Source organism: Scyliorhinus torazame, chromosome 8, assembly GCF_047496885.1.
Source record: "Scyliorhinus torazame isolate Kashiwa2021f chromosome 8, sScyTor2.1, whole genome shotgun sequence".
Lineage (NCBI taxonomy): Eukaryota > Metazoa > Chordata > Chondrichthyes > Carcharhiniformes > Scyliorhinidae > Scyliorhinus > Scyliorhinus torazame.
In genome coordinates this window covers 53,722,725-53,742,920 of record NC_092714.1, presented here as the reverse complement: position 1 = coordinate 53,742,920, position 20,196 = coordinate 53,722,725, and the positions used below count along the sequence as shown (strand labels likewise).

Genomic DNA, 20,196 nt, shown 5'->3' with positions numbered 1-20,196 from the left:
CTCCAGTCTTTCCACGCCGCTCCCTCGCCCTCCATCATCCATTTACGTATCATTGCCACATTGGCGGCCCAATAGTAATCGCCCAAGTTCGGTAGTGCCAATCCTCCTCTGTCCCTACTACGCTGAAGGAACCCCCTCCTTACTCTCGGAACTTTCCCTGCCCACACGAAGCTCGTGATGCTCCTGTCTATTTTATTAAAAAAGGTCTTGGTGATTAGTATAGGGAGACATTGAAATACAAATAAGAACCTCGGGAGGACCATCATCTTAATTGCTTGCACCCTGCCCGCCAGCGATAGAGTCTGCATGTCCCACCTCTTGAAGTCCTCCTCCATTTGTTCTACCAACCGTGTCAGATTAAGTCTGTGCAAGGTTCCCCAGCTCCTAGCGATCTGAATCCCCAGGTATCGGAAGTTTCTTTCCACTTTCCTTAGAGGCAAGCCTTCTATCTCTCTACTCTGGTCCCCTGGATGTATCACAAATAATTCACTCTTCCCCATGTTTAGCCTATACCCCGAGAAATCCCCGAACCCCCTCAAAATTCGCATAACATCTATCATCCCCCCCCGCTGGGTCCGACACGTATAACAATAGGTCATCCGCGTATAACGAGACTCGGTGTTCTTCTCCCCCTCTAATCACCCCTCTCCATTTCCTGGAGTGTCTCAACGCCATGGCCAGAGGTTCAATTGCCAACGCGAACAACAATGGAGACAGCGGGCATCCCTGTCTTGTTCCCCTATATAGTCGTAAATACTCCGATCTATGTCGACCTGTAACTACGCTTGCCGTTGGAGCCCCATAAAGAAGTCTAACCCAGCTAATAAACCCGTTCCCAAACCCAGACCTCCTTAACACTTCCCATAAATACTCCCACTCCACCCTATCAAATGCCTTCTCTGCGTCCATTGCCGCCACTATCTCTGCCTCCCCCTCCACTGGGGGCATCATTATCACCCCTAATAGTCGTCGCACGTTAACATTCAGTTGTCTCCCTTTTACGAACCCTGTCTGGTCTTCGTGCACCACCCCCGGGACACAGTCCTCTATCCTCGATGCCAGTACCTTTGCCAACAATTTGGCGTCCACGTTCAATAATGAAATGGGTCTATAAGGACCCGCACTGCAACGGATCTTTATCCCTCTTCAAAATTAACGATATCGTCGCCTCCGACATCGTCGGGGGTAGAGTCCCCCCTTTCCTGGCCTCATTGAACGTCCTCACCATCGACGGGGCCAACAAGTCCACATATTTTCTGTAATACTCCACCGGGAACCCGTCTGGTCCTGGGGCCTTCCCTGCTTGCATGCTTCCCAGTCCCTTAATAACCTCGTCCACCCCAATCGGTGCCCCCAGGCCTACCACCCCCCGCTCCTCCACTTTCGGGAACCTCAATTGGTCCAGGAACTGCCGCATCCCGTCCTCTCCCTCTGGGGGTTGAGACCTATACAGTTCCTCATAGAAGGTCTTGAACACCTCATTTATCTTTCCTGCCCTTCGCACTGTGTCTCCCCTTTCGTCTCTAATTCCTCCTATCTCCCTCGCTGCTGCCCTCTTTCGCAATTGATGAGCCAACAGGCGACTAACCTTTTCCCCATATTCATACCTCCTCCCCTGTGCCTTCCTCCACAGTACCTCCGCCTTTCTGGTGGTCAGAAGGTCAAATTCCGTCTGGAGTCGTCTCCTCTCCCTGTACAATTCCTCCTCCGGGGTCTCTGCAAATTCCCTATCCACCCTTAAAATCTCCCCCAGTAATCTTTCCCTTTCCTTGGCCTCTGTTTTCCTTTTGTGGGCCCCAATGGAGATCAGCTTTCCGCTGACCACCGCTTTTAGTGCTTCCCATACCACTCCCACAGGGACCTCGCCGTCGTCATTGACCTCCAGGTGTCTCTCAATACACCCCCGCACTCTTGCACACACTCCCTCATCCGCCATCAGTCCCACATCTAATCGCCAGAGTGTTCTCTGCTCCCTTTCCTCTCCTAATTCCAGGTCCACCCAATGTGGGGCATGATCCGAAACCGCTATGGCTGAGTACTCAAGCTTCTCCCACCCTAGAGATCAACGACCTTCCCAAAACAAAAAAATCTATCCGGGAGTACACTTTATGGACATGGGAGAAGAAGGAAAACTCCCTAGCCCTAGGTCTAAGAAATCGCCATGGATCCACTCCCCTCATTTGGTCCATAAACCCCTTAAGTACCTTGGCCGCTGCCGGCCTTCTTCCGGTCCTTGAGCTGGATCTATCTAGCCCCGGGTCCAGCACCGTATTAAAGTCCCCTCCTAAAATCAAGTTTCCTACCTCCAGGTCCGGTATACGCCCCAGCATCCGTCTCATAAATCCCGCATCGTCCCAGTTTGGGGCATACACATTAACCAACACGACCTCCATTCCCTCCAGCCTGCCACTCACCATTACATATCTACCTCCGCTATCTGCTACGATGTTCTTTGCTTCAAATGCTACCCGTTTCCCTACCAAAATGGCCACCCCTCTATTCTTTGCGTCCACTCCTGAGTGGAACACCTGTCCCACCCATCCTTTCCTTAGCCTAACTTGGTCCGCCACCTTTAGGTGCGTCTCTTGGAGCATAACCACGTCTGCCCTTAGTCCTTTCAAATGCGTGAGCACTCGGGCCCTTTTTATCGGTCCGTTCTGGCCTCTCACGTTCCACGTGATCAGCCTCACTAGGGGGCTACCTGCCCCCCTCCCGTGTCGACTAGCCATTACCTTCTCTAGGCCAGTCCCATATCCCGCCTCCGCGCTCCCGCTCGCTCCCCCAGCGTCGCACACCATCCCCGTCCACCCACTCTTTAGCCATTTCCTTTTGGATTTCTGCAGCAGCAACCCAGTTGTCCCCCCCCTCCCCCTCCCTCCCCCCTCCCCGCTAGATCTCTTTCTAGCATGATTGCTCCCCCCATATTACTTCCGTAAGTCAGCTGACTTCAACTGACCCCGGCTACTCCTGCTCACTCCTCGACCCCCCCCGTGTGGGGAACTCCCTTGCGCCTGTCTTCCCGCCTTATTCTTTCTGGCGCGGGAACATCCCTTTACCTGACCCGCCTCTTATGGCGCAGCTCCCTTTCCCCTCCCCCTCCCCTTCCCCATTCTCCAACTATGTCCCGTCTTTCCCCCCTCACCGGCGCCCACATTTCCCCAATGTCTCCCCCCTTCCCAATTTACTTCTCAATTAACTTCAACCATAACATTAACAATAACATTTCCTGCAGCATCAGTCCGTCAGTTCCGATCCAATTTCTCTTCTTTGATGAAGGTCCATGCTTCCTCCGCCGTCTCGAAATAATGGTGTCTCTCCTGATACGTGACCCATAGTCTTGCCGGCTGCAGCATCCCGAACTTCACCTTCCTTTTATGCAACACCTCTTTGGCTCGGTTGAAGCTCGCCCTCCTTCTCGCCACCTCCGCACTCCAATCCTGGTATACCCGTACCACTGCATTCTCCCATCTGCTACTCCGCACCTTTTTAGCCCATCTCAGGACCTCTTCTCTATCCTTAAGGCGGTAAAATCGCACGATTATCGCCCTGGGTGGTTCTCCCGCTTTTGGTCTTCTCGTCGGAATCCGATTTGCCCACTCCACCTCCAAGGGGCCCGTAGGGGCCTCAGCACCCATCAGTGAGCTCAGCATCGTACTTGCGTACACTCCACAGTCCACTCCTTCCACACCCTCAGGGAGACCCAGTATCCGAAGGTTCTTCCTTCGCGCTCCATTTTCTAGGGCTTCAATCCTTTCAGTACACTTTTTATGAAGTGCCACGTGCGTCTGTGTCTTAACCGCCAGGCCCAGGATCTCGTCCTCAATATCTGTCACCTTCTGCTCCACCACGCGGAGCTCTGTCTCCTGGGTCTTTAATGTCTCCTTGAGCCCCTCAATTGCCTGTAGCAACGGGGTCAGCACCTCCCTCTTCAGCAGCTCCACGCACCGTCTCACAATTTCATCCTGCTCAGGCCCCCATGTCGCCTGCGCTTTCTCCGCCGCCATCTTGTACTTCTCTCTTTCTGACCCTTTGGTCGACGATTCCTCGCGCTGCAGCCGCCGCCGCCGGTTTTTTCCTCCTTCGTTTGGGGGGGACTCCCTTCTCATACACCCCACACCGGGTTGCGTCGTCGAAAATTTCCCGTTGGGGCTCTTAAAAGAGCCCGAAGTTCCGTCGGAGCTGGAGCCGCCGAAGCGTGCGGCTAGCTCGGCATCACCGCAACCGGAAGTCCCTTCAGTGGCCTTGATGAGGTCTTTTCACAGTTGTTCCCTCTGCTGCTAGAATTCACCTTTGATACAGGCCCTCAGGTCAGCTTGCAGCTTTAAGCTTGCCCTTCCCCCGCCTGCATGCTGGAAGAGGCCCTGTTTATCCTGCAGTTGCAGCCAAATCTTTTACTGTTTTTGCCGTGTCTGGCAACCCAGAGACATACCCTTCCTGGGGGACACTGTCGGGGGAATATTGCAGCCTTCTTCCCACACCGGGAAATGTCAAACAAATGCCGTGGGGGCCCTGCAAAAGAGCCCAAAAGTCCGTTCCAAGCAGGAGCTGCCGAATATGCGACCTAGCTCTGCGTAGCCGCACCCGGAAGTCGGTAGGTGGGAATGTTGAGTTACAATCAGATCAGCCATGATCTTATTGAATGTTCACCAGGCTCAAGGGGCCGAGAACTTGAGCCCCTTTCCCAATGAAAAGGGAGATGGGCATCTTGAGATATTTCTGGTTTAAATTTATTTATATAGTATTGTGGCTCAGAAATCATTTATCAAATGGAAAAATAAGTGTAAGCATTGGAATTGGTTTGTTTTGTGGTTGTTGCTGCCAGATTGGTACCTTTTATTGAGGTTGCCTCACACCTGAGTGGTTACATTTTCTTGCAAAACAAACATTTAAGTGTGATGTGATTTGATGTGTGAAACCTTTTTGCAAGAATTTTAATCCGAAATGCCATGAACTTTTGGAGAAGTGAAATATGCATTTGCAGCTTACTCACAATGCAGCTGGTGATGAACCACTACTGCACCTCCGTAACAGATTAACAATGGTGACCTAATCGGCATGTTTCTGACTTCAGTGAAGCTGTGATGTATGGTCTGGATTTTACTTTGGTAGATAACACTGGTGTGGAATGAGGATCCTTTGTCTCTGGAACCATACCCTTCCTGTTCACTTAACCACAGAATTGTTACAGCGCAGAAGGAGGCCATTTGGTCCATCATGTCTGCACCAGTTCCCCGAATGAGCAATTCACCATTGCCCTGACTTCACCTCCATAACCCGGCACATTCCTCCATTTCAGATAATAGTCTAATTCCATTTTGAATGCGTCACTTGAACCTGCCTCCATCTCACACTCGACCTGTGCATTCCAAATCCTAACCACTCAATATGTAAAAATGTTTCTCCTATCACTTTTGCTTTGTTTCCTATTTACTTTAAATCGGTGCCATCTTATTATCAACCCTTTCACAAGTGGGGATAGTTTCTTCCTATCTACTCTGTCTGGACCCCTCATGATTCTGAATATCTCTATTAAATCACTCAATTTTCTTTTTTCCAAATAAACCAATCTTAACATCTCCAATTTATCCTCATAACTGAAGTTCCTCATCCCTGAAACCATTCTTGTAGATCTTTTCTGCATCCTCTCAAATGCCATCACATCCGTCTTAAAGCGCAGCGCTCAGAACTAGAGACAATAGTCTAGCTGAAACCAAACTTCCTCTTCTACTCTGTAGCCCTATTAATAAAGCTCAGGATACTGTTTGCTTTAATAACTGCTCCAAACCTGTCCTGACACCTTCAGTAATTTATGCATAGATATACCTAGGTCACTCCTGCTTCTCCTTTAAGAGTTGTTCCCTTTATTTTATATTTTGTCTCTTATTCTTCCAACCAAAATGAATCACTTCACATTTCTTTGCATTGGATTTCACCGGCCACTAATCTGCCCATCCCCCAACCTGTCTGTATACTTTTGAAGTTCTACACTATCCTTCTCCAAGTCCACAATGATCCTAAGTTTTTTGTATCGTCCACAAATCTTGAAATTGTGCCTTGTGCACCAAGGTCTGGGTCATTAATAAATATCAGGAAAAACAAGGGTCTGACCCCTGAGGAACTCCACTTCCAGGACGGAAACATCCATTGACCACTACTCTGTTTCCTGTCGCTCACCAATTGCCTATCCATGTTGCCACTGTCACTTTTATTCCATGAGCTGCAACCTTGCTCACACGTCTGTTTTGTGGCTCTGTATCAAATGCCTTTTGGAAGTCCACTTCACCCTCAGTTACTTCTTCAAAAAACATGATTTTCCCTTCTCCAAGTTGTTTAAACATGATTTTCCCTTCAGAAATCCATGATGGCTTCCCAAATCCGCATTTGTCCGTGTCACTATGAACTTTGTCCCGAATTATTGTTTTTGGAAGTATCTCCACCACTGAAGTCAAACTGTCTGGCATGTAGTTGCTGTGCTTATAGTTACACTTTTTTTGAACAAGAGTGTTGGTATGTTGAAATGAACTGAAAATCGCTTATTGTCACGAGTAGGCTTCAATGAAGTTACTGTGAAAAGCCCCTAGTCGCCACATTCCGGCGCCTGTTCGGGGAGGCTGGTACGGGAATCGAACCGTGCTGCTGGCCTGCCTTGGTCTGCTTTAAAAGCCAGCTCTTTAGCCCAGTGAGCTAAACCAGCCCGTGCCTTATCCCCATGCCTTGATTTCATTAGAGTAATGTGCATTCAGCAGTCAACGTTTAGAAGTCTTGTTATTTGTCTTGTTATTACATATATGCTTGGACAGAATTGTATCTTCATACTGCAGTCAAATTGCTTAACCAGAGTTGAGTACAACAGGAAAGAAAAAAACTAAAAATAGTGGCTCTACTATGTTACTTAGATGCTATTAGATAATTGTATTCAATATGAACATTGATCTTAGTCATCCTTTTTGATTAGAGTTTTCATTCAAGGTCATTCATTAATGAAAACCAATAAATATTAGTAGTAAAGTCTTATAAATGCACTGTTTACTGCTACATGACTGTATAATTATGAACAATATATGAATTGCTTGCTTTAAAGCTCTGTCAATGGCCGATGCAGTAGGTTTTTGGAAATGAACAGTTTGTTCCCCTTTTTTTAATAGACAATCAGCAATGGACTTCTGCGGACTGATGAATATGATGTTCCTCCACCACGGCAATCTCCACCGCCACCAACAATTGTAGCATTTCCCAACAACACAAAGTAAATTACTGTTAATTTTGGTTAAAAAAAAACAATGTTGCACCAACATGTATGCCAACAGAGTTTTGTTGGCTTTTTCATAGCAGAGTAATCTTAAATCATGGTAGTTGTTGCAAATGTAAAGTGTGAAGAAACTTGGAGCATGTTCTTTTGCTTGGGTTATTAATATTTATTTAATCCCAATAGTCCATGGTATTATTCTGGTGATGTGGTACTGATTTCTGCTAACCAAAAAGATGGCCCGTTCAATTACTTACCTAGAGTGATTGAATCAGTAATGAGGGCATGATTATTAGTATCCATGTCCAAGAAGATCAAAGATCAGGTGTGATCTCTGATTATTACTCAGTGATATTTGCTGGAAAGTCATTTTGGGTGTTATTAGAATGAGGTTTGGGAATGGCTACTCGTTTTGATCAGTTCGCCAATCTTCAGGCTTGCACCTACAAGAGTGGTTAGTTTGATGAGATGCTATGAGGCAAATAGTTCATGTGGATGCATGATTCAGCATGAATTACTCCTTCAAAGAGGGGTGAAAAAAAAAAAAGTCCTTTCATATAATAATTAAATTGTAGATTTATCCTTTGTCCCACCCACATTCCAGTAAATAAATAATTTTAAATTGGACTACATTAGCCAATCTATTTTGAAAATGTATTTCACAGCAAATATAAATAAACTTCCGCATTCAGCTGTGCAGATGTGACTCTTAGGCCTGTATTTCCCCTGGGGATTAAAAAGTCACATTTCTACATGGCAAGAATTACAGGGAAATTTAAAATTCTGACTAATCTATTAAGCCCATAACCTGTTGTTGGAAAAACAGCAAGGCATCACCACAGAATAATTAGTATTCTCAGACCACCCTAATTACGTCTTATACATAAGAAATAGAAACGGAGTACTCTAATTGGCCCTTTAAACCTGCTGCGCCATTCAATATGATCCTGAAGATTTTATTGAATCATAAGATTAACTCCACCTTCCTGCAGTACTCCATATGAAGAGAATAGAAGGTCATGATGATAGATTTTGATAAGGAAAGGCAGGAGGAGGCTCATGTGGGGCACAATAACTGGCATGGTCTGTTTCTTTCACACACCTTATGCATTTCCTATAGTACTCAAACACGTACCAATGTCTTGAATATATTGTATTCAATGACTCAACGCCTACAATTCTGTATGTTAGAAAGTACCTAAGGTTCACAACCCCTTTGAGTGAAGACGCTTCTCCTCATTTTAGTCCTAAGTGGATGACTCCTTATTCTGAGACCGTGACCCCATATTCTAGATGCCCCAGACAGGGAAACCATTTTCTCAGCATTTACCCTAAATTTTGTTTCAAGTTAGATCGTCTAATTGTTCGAGATTCTTGGGTATTTATGCCTGTACTATTCAATCTCTCCTCCTCACCTCTGGAATCTGGAATATTTGTTGTACATCCCCATTCGGATAAATAGGTCTTTACTTTGGTTGGGTGACCAAAACAAATTGCACCACTTCAGTTGTGGTCCTCAATAATGCTAGTAAGATGTCTTTACTCCTATAACTCCAGTCCTTTTGTAATAAAGGTAACAGACCATTTTCCTTCCTAATTTCTTGCTGTACCTGCATGTAATTTTCTGTAATTCATACACAAGAACACCCAGGTCCCAAAAACATTTTCCAGTCTTCTTCCATTTAAAAAATATTTTATTTTAATTTTTTCCCCCAAACTTCACTTCTTCATACTTCACTACACTGTATTTAATCTGTTGTGTCCTGCCCATTCACTCAACCTGTCTGTCATTCTGCAGACCCTTTGCATTTTGTGTTCAATTGTAAATAGCTGAGGCCTAATTACTGTTCTTTGCGGTACACTGAAAACCAGAAAATGTTCTGTTTCCTCTGACTGTTTTCTGTCCATTAACCAATCTTCAATCCATTATATATTACTCCCAATCCCATGAGTTCTAATTTTGTGTAAGAACCTCTTGTGTGGCATTTTATCAAATTCATTTTGAATACCCAAAAGCGCCATATCCACTGATTCCCCTTTAGCTGTCCTATTAGTTACATAACTCAAGAAAATTCTAAAAGATTTGTCGAACATGATTTCCCTTAAATTCATGCTGTTTTGCTTAGTCATATCATGATTTTCTTAGGTGTCTTTTTACCACATTCCGAACAAATGATTGTATCATTTCGCCCTCCGGTGATGTTATCATTTCGCCCTCCGGTGATGTTGGTGTAATTGGTCTATTGTCCCACTTTTTCTCTGTTCCTCTGATCTTAAATATAGTGGAGTTATGTTTCCGATCCTCCAAACCTTGATCCTGTTCTAGAACCTAAGGAATCCTGGAAGATCAAAACCAATGCATCCACTGTTTATGTAGCTGCTGACTTAAATCTCTAGGATGCATGTTGTCAGGCCTAGGGGAGTTGTCACCGCTTAGTCCCATTAATTTCACTACTATTTCTCTACTACAGTACTATTTCTTTACTTACTCTGATTTCCTTAAGCTCCTCATTCTTGCTCTCCTCACAAAGAACTCAACACCCGCATTAGAAAGGTTAGGCTGATGAGCAAGGTGGGCATGGAAAAACCACGAACTGACTCGCAGGACCATGCATGGGTCCTAAGGTTCGGAAGATAGCAAACGTAACCCCACCATATTTAAGAATGGAGGAAAAGAGAAAACGAGGGACAGTAGACCAGTTACACTAACATCAGTGATAAGCGAAATTATAGAATCTACTGTTAAGAATGTGCTAAAAAGATACTGAGAAAATCATGATATGATCAAGAGGAATCAACATGAATTTGTGAAAGGGAAATCATGTTTGACAAATCTTTAGAATTTTTTGAGGATGTAACTAATAAGATGGATAAAGGGAAATCAGTGGCTGTAGTGTATTTAGATTTAAAAAAAAACATTCAATAAGGTGACACAAGAGGTTATTGCACAAAATTAAAGCTCATAGGATTGGGATAATATAAAATGCCTCTTGGTAATCTGCTGTCATTTTCATTATTCCCCTTATCAATTTGTTGGCCCTCATTTGCTGCATTCTACTACTGCTCTTTTTGGTAACATTATAAACCTCTTCCTTTGACCTAATATTATCTTGATTCCTTTTGTTAACCATAGTTAGACCATTTCGTTTGGGGTTTTTGTGCCTTAAATTAATGCATGTTTATTGCAAATTGTGTATTAATTCTATAAATGCCAACCATTGTTTGTCTGCTGTTAGATTTTTAATGTAGTTTGCCAATCTACTTTGTCAACTAGTTCCTCAAGCCTATGGTTTGCATTGTTTAGATTTAAGACCCTGCTTTTGGAGTGAATTGAATCATTTTAAAAATTAAATCCTATTATGGTCATTCTGTCGTGGGGATTAGAGAAGACCCCTTTACTGCAATGTTATTAATTAACTCTTTCTCATTGCACAATACCAAGTCTGAAATAGCCTGTTCCTTATTTGATTCCTTTACATACTAATCTAGAAACTATCTTGCATGTGATCCATAGACTCATCTTCCACACTGAAAATTTAGCTTGCCCAGTCTGTATGAAGATTAAAGGTTCTCCATGATAACCCGTGCCTTTAATTTCTGATTTATAGTCTGCTACACACTAGAACTATTGTTTTTAAAAAATATATATTTTATTAAATTTTTCAAACAAAATTTTTTCCGTTTTTACAAATCAACATAAAAATAATACAATAACTAATGAATAACATTATTTAAATAATATAGTGAACTAACAAAATAACAAAAAATAGTGCCCCCCCCCCCCCCCCCCGGGCTGCTGCTGCTGAAGATCTATTTTCCCTCAACGTTCCGCGAGATAGTCAAGGAACGGTTGCCACCGCCTGGAGAACCCCTGAGCCGATCCTCTCAACGCAGATTTTATTCGTTCCAGCTTTATGAACCCTGCCATGTCGTTTATCCAGGCCTCAACGCCGGGGGTTTTTGCTTCCTTCCACATGAGTAAGATCCTACGCCGGGCTACTCGGGACGCAAAGGCCAGAATATCGGCCTCTTTCGCCTCCTGCACTCCCGGCTCTTCCGCTACCCCAAATATAGCTAACCCCCAGCCTGGCTTGACCTGGACCTTCACCACCTTTGAAATCACCCTTGCCACGCCCCCCCAGTACTCATCCAATGCCGGACTCGACCAGAACATGTGTGTGTGGTTCGCCGGGCTTCCCGAGCATCTCCCACACCTGTCCTCCATTCCGAAGAACCTGCTCAGTCTTGCTCCCGTCATATGTGCTCTGTGTAAAACCTTAAATTGAATCAGGCTAAGCCTGGCACACGAAGACGAGGAATTTACCCTGTTTAGGGCATCAGCCCATAGCCCCACCTCAATCTCCTCCCCCAGCTCTTCTTCCCATTTTCCCTTCAGCTCCTCTATCATCGCCTCCCCCTCGTCTTTCATCTCCTGATATATTTCGGACACTTTGCCCTCCCTGACCAATACCCCGGAAATCACTCTATCTTGGATCCCCTGTGTCGGGATCAGCAGAAATTCCCTCACTTGCATATATCTGAAGATATTCCCCGGGGGCAACTCATATTTTTCCTCCAACGCTCCCAGACTTGCCAACGTCCCGTCTATAAACGGGTCCCTCAGTTTCCTAATTCCTACTCGTTGCCAACACTGGAACCCCCCGTCCATCCTTCCTATGGCAAACTTGTGGTTATTCCTAACTCCCCTGTGTCGCCTCCACTGCCCCCAGATCCTCAAGGTTGCCACCACCACTGGGTTTGTGGTATACCTTTTCGGGGAGAACGGCAGCGGCGCCGTCACCAGCGCCTTTAGGCTCGTTCCTTTATAGGACGCCATCTCCAGCCTCTTCCACGCCGCCCCCTCTCCCTCCCTCATCCACTTACAAACCATCGCCACATTGGCGGCCCAGTAGTAGTCGTTCAGGCTCGGCAGCGCCAATCCCCCACTATCCCTACTGCGCTGCAGGAACCCTCGGCGTCTACATTTTGGAGTGAGATAGGCCTGTATGACCCTTCACCCTCGGGGTCTTCCCTGCCCACACAAAGCTCATAATGCTCCTGTCTATTTTTTTGAAAAAGGCCTTTGTGATCAGAATGGGGAGACACTGAAACACGAAAAGAAACCTCGGGAGGACCATCATTTTTACCGCCTGCACTCTGCCCGCCAATGAGAGTGACAACATATCCCATCTCTTGAAGTCCTCCTCCATCTGCTCCACCAGTCGCGTCAGATTAAGTCTGTGTAGAGTTCCCCAGTTCCTGGCTACCTGGATCCCCAGATATCGGAAGCTCCTTTCCACTCTCCTTAACGGCAGAGCATCTATTCCTCTTCCCTGGTCCCCGGGGTGTATTACAAAAGACTCGCTCTTCCCCATATTTAGCCTGTATCCGAGAAATCTCCAAACTCCCTCAGTATCTGCATAACCTCTGGCATACCCTCTACAGGGTCCGCAACGTATAGCAGTAAGTCATCAGCGTAGAGCGACACTCGATGCTCCTCTCCCCCTCTAACCATCCCCCTCCATTTCTTAGAGTCCCTCAACGCTATGGCCAGTGGTTCAATTGCCAACGCGAACAGTAACGGGGACAGGGGACATCCCTGTCTTGTTACCCTGTGTAACCGAAAATACCCCGATCTTTGCCGGTTTGTGACTACACTTGCCACTGGGGCCCCATATAGGAGTCTGACCCATGTAACAAACCCCTCCCCGAACCCACACCTCCTCAGCATCTCCCACAAATAGTCCCACTCCACCCTATCGAATGCCTTCTCTGCATCCATCGCCGCCACTATCTCTGCCTTCCCCCTCCGGTGGGGGCGTCATCATCACCCCCAGCAGCCGTCGAACGTTATTCAGTTGTCTCCCCTTTACAAACCCTGTCTGGTCTTCATGCACCACCCCTGGGACGCAATCCTCTATCCTTGTCGCCAGCACTTTTGCCAGCAATTTGGCGTCTACATTTTGGAGTGAGATAGGCCTGTATGACCCGCATTGCAGCGGATCTTTATCCCGCTTCAGAATTAATGATATCGTCGCCTCCGACATTGTCGGGGGTAGTATCCCCCCTTCCCTGGCCTCGTTAAAGGTTCTCGCCAGCAGTGGGACCAACAGGTCCACATACTTTCTGTAGAATTCCACCGGAAACCCGTCTGGTCCCGGGGCCTACCCTGCCTGCATGTTCCTCAGTCCCTTAGTCACCTCGTCCACCTCGATTGGCGCCCCCAGACCTGCCACCTCCTGCTCCTCCACCCTCGGGAACCTTAGTTGGTCCAGAAAATGTAGCATTCCCTCTTTTCCCCCCGGGGGTTGGGACTTGTATAGCCTCTCATAAAAGGTCTTAAACACCTCATTTACCTTCCCTGCTCTCTGCTCCATAGTTCCCGTTTCATCCCTAACTCCCCCAATCTCTCTCGCCGCTATCCTCTTACGAAGTTGGTGGGCCAGCAGCCGGCTCGCCTTTTCCCCATACTCATATCGCATCCCCTGAGCCTTCCTCCACTGTGCCTCTGCCTTTCCTGTGGTCAGCAGGTCAAACTCCGTCTGAAGTCTTCGCCTTTCTCTATATAGTCCTTCGTCTGGAGCCTCCGCATATTTTTTATCCACCCTCAAAATCTCCCTCACTAATCTCTCCCTTTCTTTGCCCTCTTGTTTCTCCTTGTGGGCTGTAATGGAGATCAGCTCTCCTGTAACCACCGCCTTCAGCGCCTCCCACACTACCCCCACCTGAACCTCACCATCGTCATTGACCTCCAGGTATCTCTCAATACACCCCTGCACCCTTCCACAGACCCCCTCATCCGCCAATAGTCCCACATCCAGTTGCCAGAGTGGGCGCTGCTCCCTCTCCTCTCCTAGTTCCAGATCCACCCAATGCGGGGCATGGTCTGAAACGGCTGTGGCCGAATACTCCGTCCCTGCCACCTTCGAGATCAGTGCCCTACTCATAACAAAGAAGTCTATTTGGGAATATACCTTGTGGACGTGGGAGAAAAAGGAAAACTCTTTAGCCAACGGCCTGGCAAACCTCCACGGATCCACTCTCCCCATTTGTTCCATAAATCCCCTGAGCACCTTGGCCGCTGCTGGTCTTCTACCGGTCCTGGATCTAGACCGGTCTAGCCCTTGATCCAGCACAGTGTTGAAGTCCCCCCCCATTACCAAGCTTCCCACCTCCAGGTCCGGGATACGTCCCAGCATCCGCTTTATGAATCCCGCGTCATCCCAGTTCGGGGTATATACATTCACCAGCACGACCACCTCTCCCTGCAATCTACCACTCACCATCACATATCTGCCCCCGTTATCCACCATTATATTCTTAGCCTCGAACGATACCCGTTTCCCCACCAGTATCGCCACCCCCCTGTTTTTCACGTCCAACCCTGAGTGGAATACCTGTCCCACCCATCCTTTTCTTAACCTAACCTGATCCGCCACCTTCAGGGCGACCACCTCTTCTCTTGCCAGCTCCCCCTTGCATTCAGCAGCAGCAGCCCAGTTAGTCCCCCCCCCTCCCCCCGCTAGATTCCCCTCTAGCATGGTTACTCCCCCCCATAATGCTTCCGAAAGTCAGCTAACTCTAGCTGACCCCGGCTTCCCCCGTTCTCTCTTTGACCTCCCTGCGCCTATCTTCCCGCCATAATCTCCATAGCGCGGGAAAACCCCGTGCTTTCCTATCGGCCTCGCCCCCTGTGGCACAGCTCCCTCATTCCCCCTCCCCCTCTCTGTCCCCTTTTACCACCGGCGCCCACATTTCTTCGTGTCCCCCCATCAGGGGGAGAGAAATTCCCCATCCTACATTGCTGTATAATAAACCTCCCCTTTCCCCACTTTACTTTCCTGTACCACCACCTCGTTGCTTCCCCCCAACATCAAACTCTCAAATCTAGTCCAGTTTCTCTTCTTGAATGAAGGTCCATGCCTCATCTGCCGTTTCGAAGTAGTGGTGCTTGCCTTGGGCGTGACTCACAATCGCGCCGGCTGCAGCATCCCGAATTTTATTTTCTTCCTGTGAAGCACCGCCTTGGCCCGATTAAAGCTCGCCTTCCTTCTCGCCACCTCCGCGCTCCAGTCCTGATACACTCGTATCACCGCATTCTCCCACCTGCTACTCCGTACCTTCTTGGCCCAGCTCAGGACCGCCTCTCTGTCCATGAAGCGGTGGAATCGCACCACTATCGCCCTTGGTATTTCTCCCGCCTTTGGTCTTCTCACAAGGACCCGGTACGCTCCTTCCACCTCCAGGGGGCCCGTTGGGGCCTCAGCTCCCATTAGCGTATGGAGCATCGTGCTCACATAAGCCCCAACATCAGCTCCCTCTGCTCCTTCGGGGAGACCTAAAATCCGTAGGTTCTTCCTCCTCGAGCTGTTCTCCAGGGCTTCCAGCCTTTCTATGCACTTCTTATGTAGCGCCTCATGCGTCTCCGTTTTTACCACCAGGCCCTGTATCTCATCCTCCTTCTCGGCTGCCTTTGCCTTCACTCCACGGAGCTCTATCGCCTGGACCTTTTGTGTTTCCTTCAGTCCCTCGATTGCCAATAACATCGGCGCCAGCACCTCTTTCTTTAGTTTCTCCACACATCGTCGGAGGAATTCCTGCTGGTCCGGGCCCCATGCCGTCTGGGCTCCATCCGCCGCCATCTTGCTTCACCCTTCTCTTCTCTGCCGCTGCTCCAAAGGATCCTTCGCAATCTGGCCACTACCACTGGTCCTTTCCATACACACATGGGGGGGGGGGAATCTTCCTTCGTCACCCCACACTGGGCTTGGTCTAAAAAAAATTCCGTTGGGGCTCCCGAAAAGAGCCCAAAAGTCCGTTAGAACGGGAGCTGCCGAAACGTGCGGCTTAGCAGTGCATCGCCGCAACCAGAAGTCCACTAGAACTATTGTTAAGAGACTTTTAAACCGCTCCCTTCAATGTTTTCTGTTCATTGTGTTTCTTAGTTCCACCCAAACTGATTCTACGCCTTAATTTTTCTGAGCTAAAATCCCAGATCTTAAGCTAAGATGCATTGTAGATTAATGCACTTGCTGTTGAAATAATTGCACAAAATGAAGCGTGACCGTCTGAAAATAAAAGTGTGCTCTATACCTCAGTAGCTATTGTATTGGGGAACTATTTATTGAGACAGAATGAATGAGTTCGTATTGCCAGAAAAAAATTGTATCATTATCAAATGTGCGCACTTGACTTGGTAAAGTTACTATACTATCATTATGGCAAGACTGAAGGCTTATCCATCCTTTTGCTCCTGATTGCAAGGAGGCTGAGAGCATGATAATTGCTGTTTTTGTAAACAGAGCACACCTGGGCAATTTTCCAAATTGTCTGGCAGGTGCCCTGTCATTATTGCAGTGGAACAACTCATTAGGAATTGTGGCCATTATCAAAGATCAAAGGTCTTTCAGTAAAAAAAACAATTGCTCCTTTGGTAGAAAAGAAGATCAAGTGAGCTGCAGCAGCTGATTTTATAGCTATTTCATAATGAAACAGCTGAAGCTAATGTTCTTCATTAAATCTACAGGAATGATTTTGATCTGATTCTATGAAAAAGCACGTGTGTATTGCTTTACTTTTGTAATCAAGTGAATTATTCAATTATTTTCCCTTCCACAAATTCTATTGGGCAGAAGCATATTAATGTGGGCAGGCAGGTAGATAATTTTCTCCAGGGTTAATGTCTATAAGCTCAATGGGTAGTGAAAGCAACTTTGGATGGTTTGTTTTCTCTGAAATTCACTTTGTAGAGAAACCCTGCTTTATCAAACCAATCCCTGAGATTATACACTAATAAGCAGCTCCATCGCACTGTCTGTAGGTGGTTTATTTTGGTTTGCGCGTTCATTCACTAAGTTTATTCTCAGCAAATCTGAGCTGTTATGGGAGGCTAGGACATTCACGGTGGGTCACTGTTGGTATTTTCAGCCTCTTGGATCAGGTGTCCTCCCTGGTAGACCAGGTGGATGTGTATTGCTGGTGGCCGTCGAGGTCGCTGTCACTGAAGGGTCATCTCGCCTCCCTTGGAATTTAGTGCTCTGAATTCAGTATGGGCAGAGGCAACATTTATGGAGGATGACTGGGCATTGGTGTGGGACGCATAAAGATTAGCATGCCAGTGTTGGCTATTCAGATGGGAATGTGAGGAGGGACCAAACAAGAGGAGTGGGTGGTATTTCAGGGTATGGTGATCTGGGATATTGTGTAGGAGGGTCCCGGAGTGTAGGTGTTGGCATCTGAGGGATGCTCTTCTCCTTTCCTGCCCTCCAGGGACCTGTGCGCCTCTTGGTGCAATGTCCAGGTTCGAGGGACCATACTCCTTGTGCTCACATCCTTTTTTTGAATTTACTTTTTTTGTAAATGTATTTTTTTATCAGTTGAGAGGCACTTTAGCGTGGCCAATCCACCTGCCCTGCACATTTTTGGGTTGTGGGGGTAGGACCCACGCAGACACGGGAGAGAATGTGCAAACTCCACACAGACAGTGACCCGGACCGGGATCGAACCCGGGTCCTCCTTGCTGTGAAGCCACCGTGCCGCCCTGTGCTCACATCCTTGACCACTGCACGCCTGCTTGACTTGAAGGATCCCTCCATGCTGCCGGCCTTTGGAAGCATCACTTGCTTTGGTCCCTCTAATCTCATTGCAGGACTTGCAGGACAGAGTCAGTAAGGCCAGGAGTGGGCAGGTGGCATTAAGCAGACATTCCTCTGTTAGCTGAGGGCTCAGCAATTATTGTACTGTTCAGTCATTTTGCTCTGCTGAGGTCCTTTGGAATAGGGATTCTTCTTTTGACAAATACGGCATATTTTCCCACCAGCCTTTGGGTGATCGGGAAACCGGGAGGTGAAATGCTGGCACCCCGACTGAGTTGCAGGCATGACAAAATCCACTTTCATAGAATCCCTACAGTGCAGAAGGAGGCTATTTGGCCCATTGGTCCACACGCAGGGGGGTTTGTTCCCAGGCTGTCATGGACCACTGGGTGTTTGGGCTTTGGGTGCGGTGGTGTCCTGGCGGACCCCTGCTGCCTGGGCGTCTTTGTGCTGCCAAGCTTGCCCTTTGCACTGCCAGCTGGGCACCCTGGCGGTGCCACCATTATGCTGGTACAGGCAATGCCGGGTTGATGTTGACCAGGTGCCAGATTGCCCGCGTCGGGGGTCAGGCTCTGGGACCCCTTGGCCTTGTGAGGGGAGGCTCGAGAACCTCTAACGGGTGGGTTGGGTATTGGGGGGAGGGTCCGATGGCCGCCGTGGGGAGCCCAAGTGGGTCGAGAGATCGGGGCATATTTTAAAATGCTGTACTGGTCTCTTTCTTAAAATTAAAAAAAAAAAATTATTTGCAACCAAACGTATTGGGTGGGATTCTGCGGCGTGTTTCTCGGTGGCAGGAGGAGGCCCGCTGTTGGCTCTTGGCAAGATCTTGTGGTTCCGCTGCTATCAGATTTCTATTGATTCTACCCATGCCTCTGGGGAAACCCACCGATGGGGTGCGCCGTCAGCGGGACCAAAAGATCCTGCTGGCGTAAAGAGCCGGAAGGTCTCGCCCATTGACACTACAGTACAACATGAGACACTAATGACTATTTGTTTACCAGGAGGCAGGCATTTTCTCTCCGTCAGTCGCTGACTAAAGACTGTAACCCTATTAAACATCTCCGCAAACTTTATTATTGTGGTCGCCAAGACCAATTAGATTATTGAATAGAATATTGTCATTCTTTTCATGTAGATTTCCCTCTTCTGGAGCTTCAATTTAAAATAGCCAAATTTAGCATGTTGGCGAAGTAATCAAAACAAAGAAATATTGTGTGGAAATGTTTAAATATCAAAACGGAAGTAAATTGCAGTTTATTGACTGTGTGATTATGTCATGGCTGTTGTCAATTATGGTAACAGCTGCTTGAAATCAGAATAATGTGTTATGTAAAACTGCAATGGGTGACTCGACTCCTGCAATGAATCGTTTTATTTATGAAAGATTTACTTTTGTAGATATCCACACCCATTCACAAATTCACAGCCAAACGCGGAAAGAATAAGAGGGCTTAATGAGTCTAATGAAGATGAATACAAGATTCCATCATCGTATCCTGTGTCCATCGCTGCACAAACACCTCATTCACAAACTGTGAAACCTCGTGCATCACGGTAAGTTTCCTTTTTAGGCTAGACTAGTTTTAATTTCATCGTATTATGAAGTAATTGTTAGTTTGCCTTTTCTGTAGTACAAAAACTAGTAATATGTATTTTTTTTAAAAAAAGAAGAAAATTCTGTTGGATTACACCAAAGACTTAGTGAATACCCTATGCACTGTCTAGATTCTCGGGTAACCGGTTAATTATAGATTAGCGTTAATCTATTAATTTCAACAGTGGGTCACATCAGTTTAAATCTATATTTGTGTGGAAAGTAAAGCTAAGGAGGGATTCTCCATCCATTCACAGCAATGGGATTCTCCGGTCCCACCACAGTGAATGGGCAATTTGGCTGAGCACCAAATTCTCCACCCCCACTAGCTGCGGTAGCGGGGCCAACTCGCTACTGAGAATCCCAGCCCACATTTTAAGCAATTAGCATATTTTTATTTTCTTCAGTTTTATCCCCTCCATTCTTATACTGAGCATGATGAAGCTTTGCTGAGTTATGATTCTGAGGGCCATTATTGCCTCGACCAAATGATCATTGTTCTTGTTTGAACCTCGATAGTTGCGATCAGCTGATTATTTGATCACAGAAAACATCACAACCAACTGTGATACTTTCTTCAACTGAACTAGTGTAGTGGTTTCCTCCCTGTCATGCTTCAGTTTTTACCCACTTGTTTACTAATCATCATCGTGGAAACTCTGATATTATGTGGTTCTGAACATTCTGTACTTGGAGTACAAACTTGTTATCTTAATAGTCATCTCAATAAACTTCCCCTCACACGCACTAAGAGGCTATTA

General features: G+C 46.9%; 1 protein-coding gene across 5 annotated transcripts in view; it reads left to right on the top strand.

The window, feature by feature from the left end:
- The window catches only part of cblb (Cbl proto-oncogene B, E3 ubiquitin protein ligase), a 306,490-nt gene that overhangs the window by 258,513 nt on the left and 27,781 nt on the right, over window positions 1-20,196 (top strand). For all 5 annotated transcript variants that reach the window (XM_072513618.1, XM_072513613.1, XM_072513617.1 and 2 more), the window contains 2 exons: window positions 7,146-7,246; window positions 19,240-19,395. In XM_072513618.1, coding sequence (XP_072369719.1) covers window positions 7,146-7,246; window positions 19,240-19,395 — 257 coding nt within the window. The remainder of the gene's footprint in view (window positions 1-7,145; window positions 7,247-19,239; window positions 19,396-20,196) is intronic.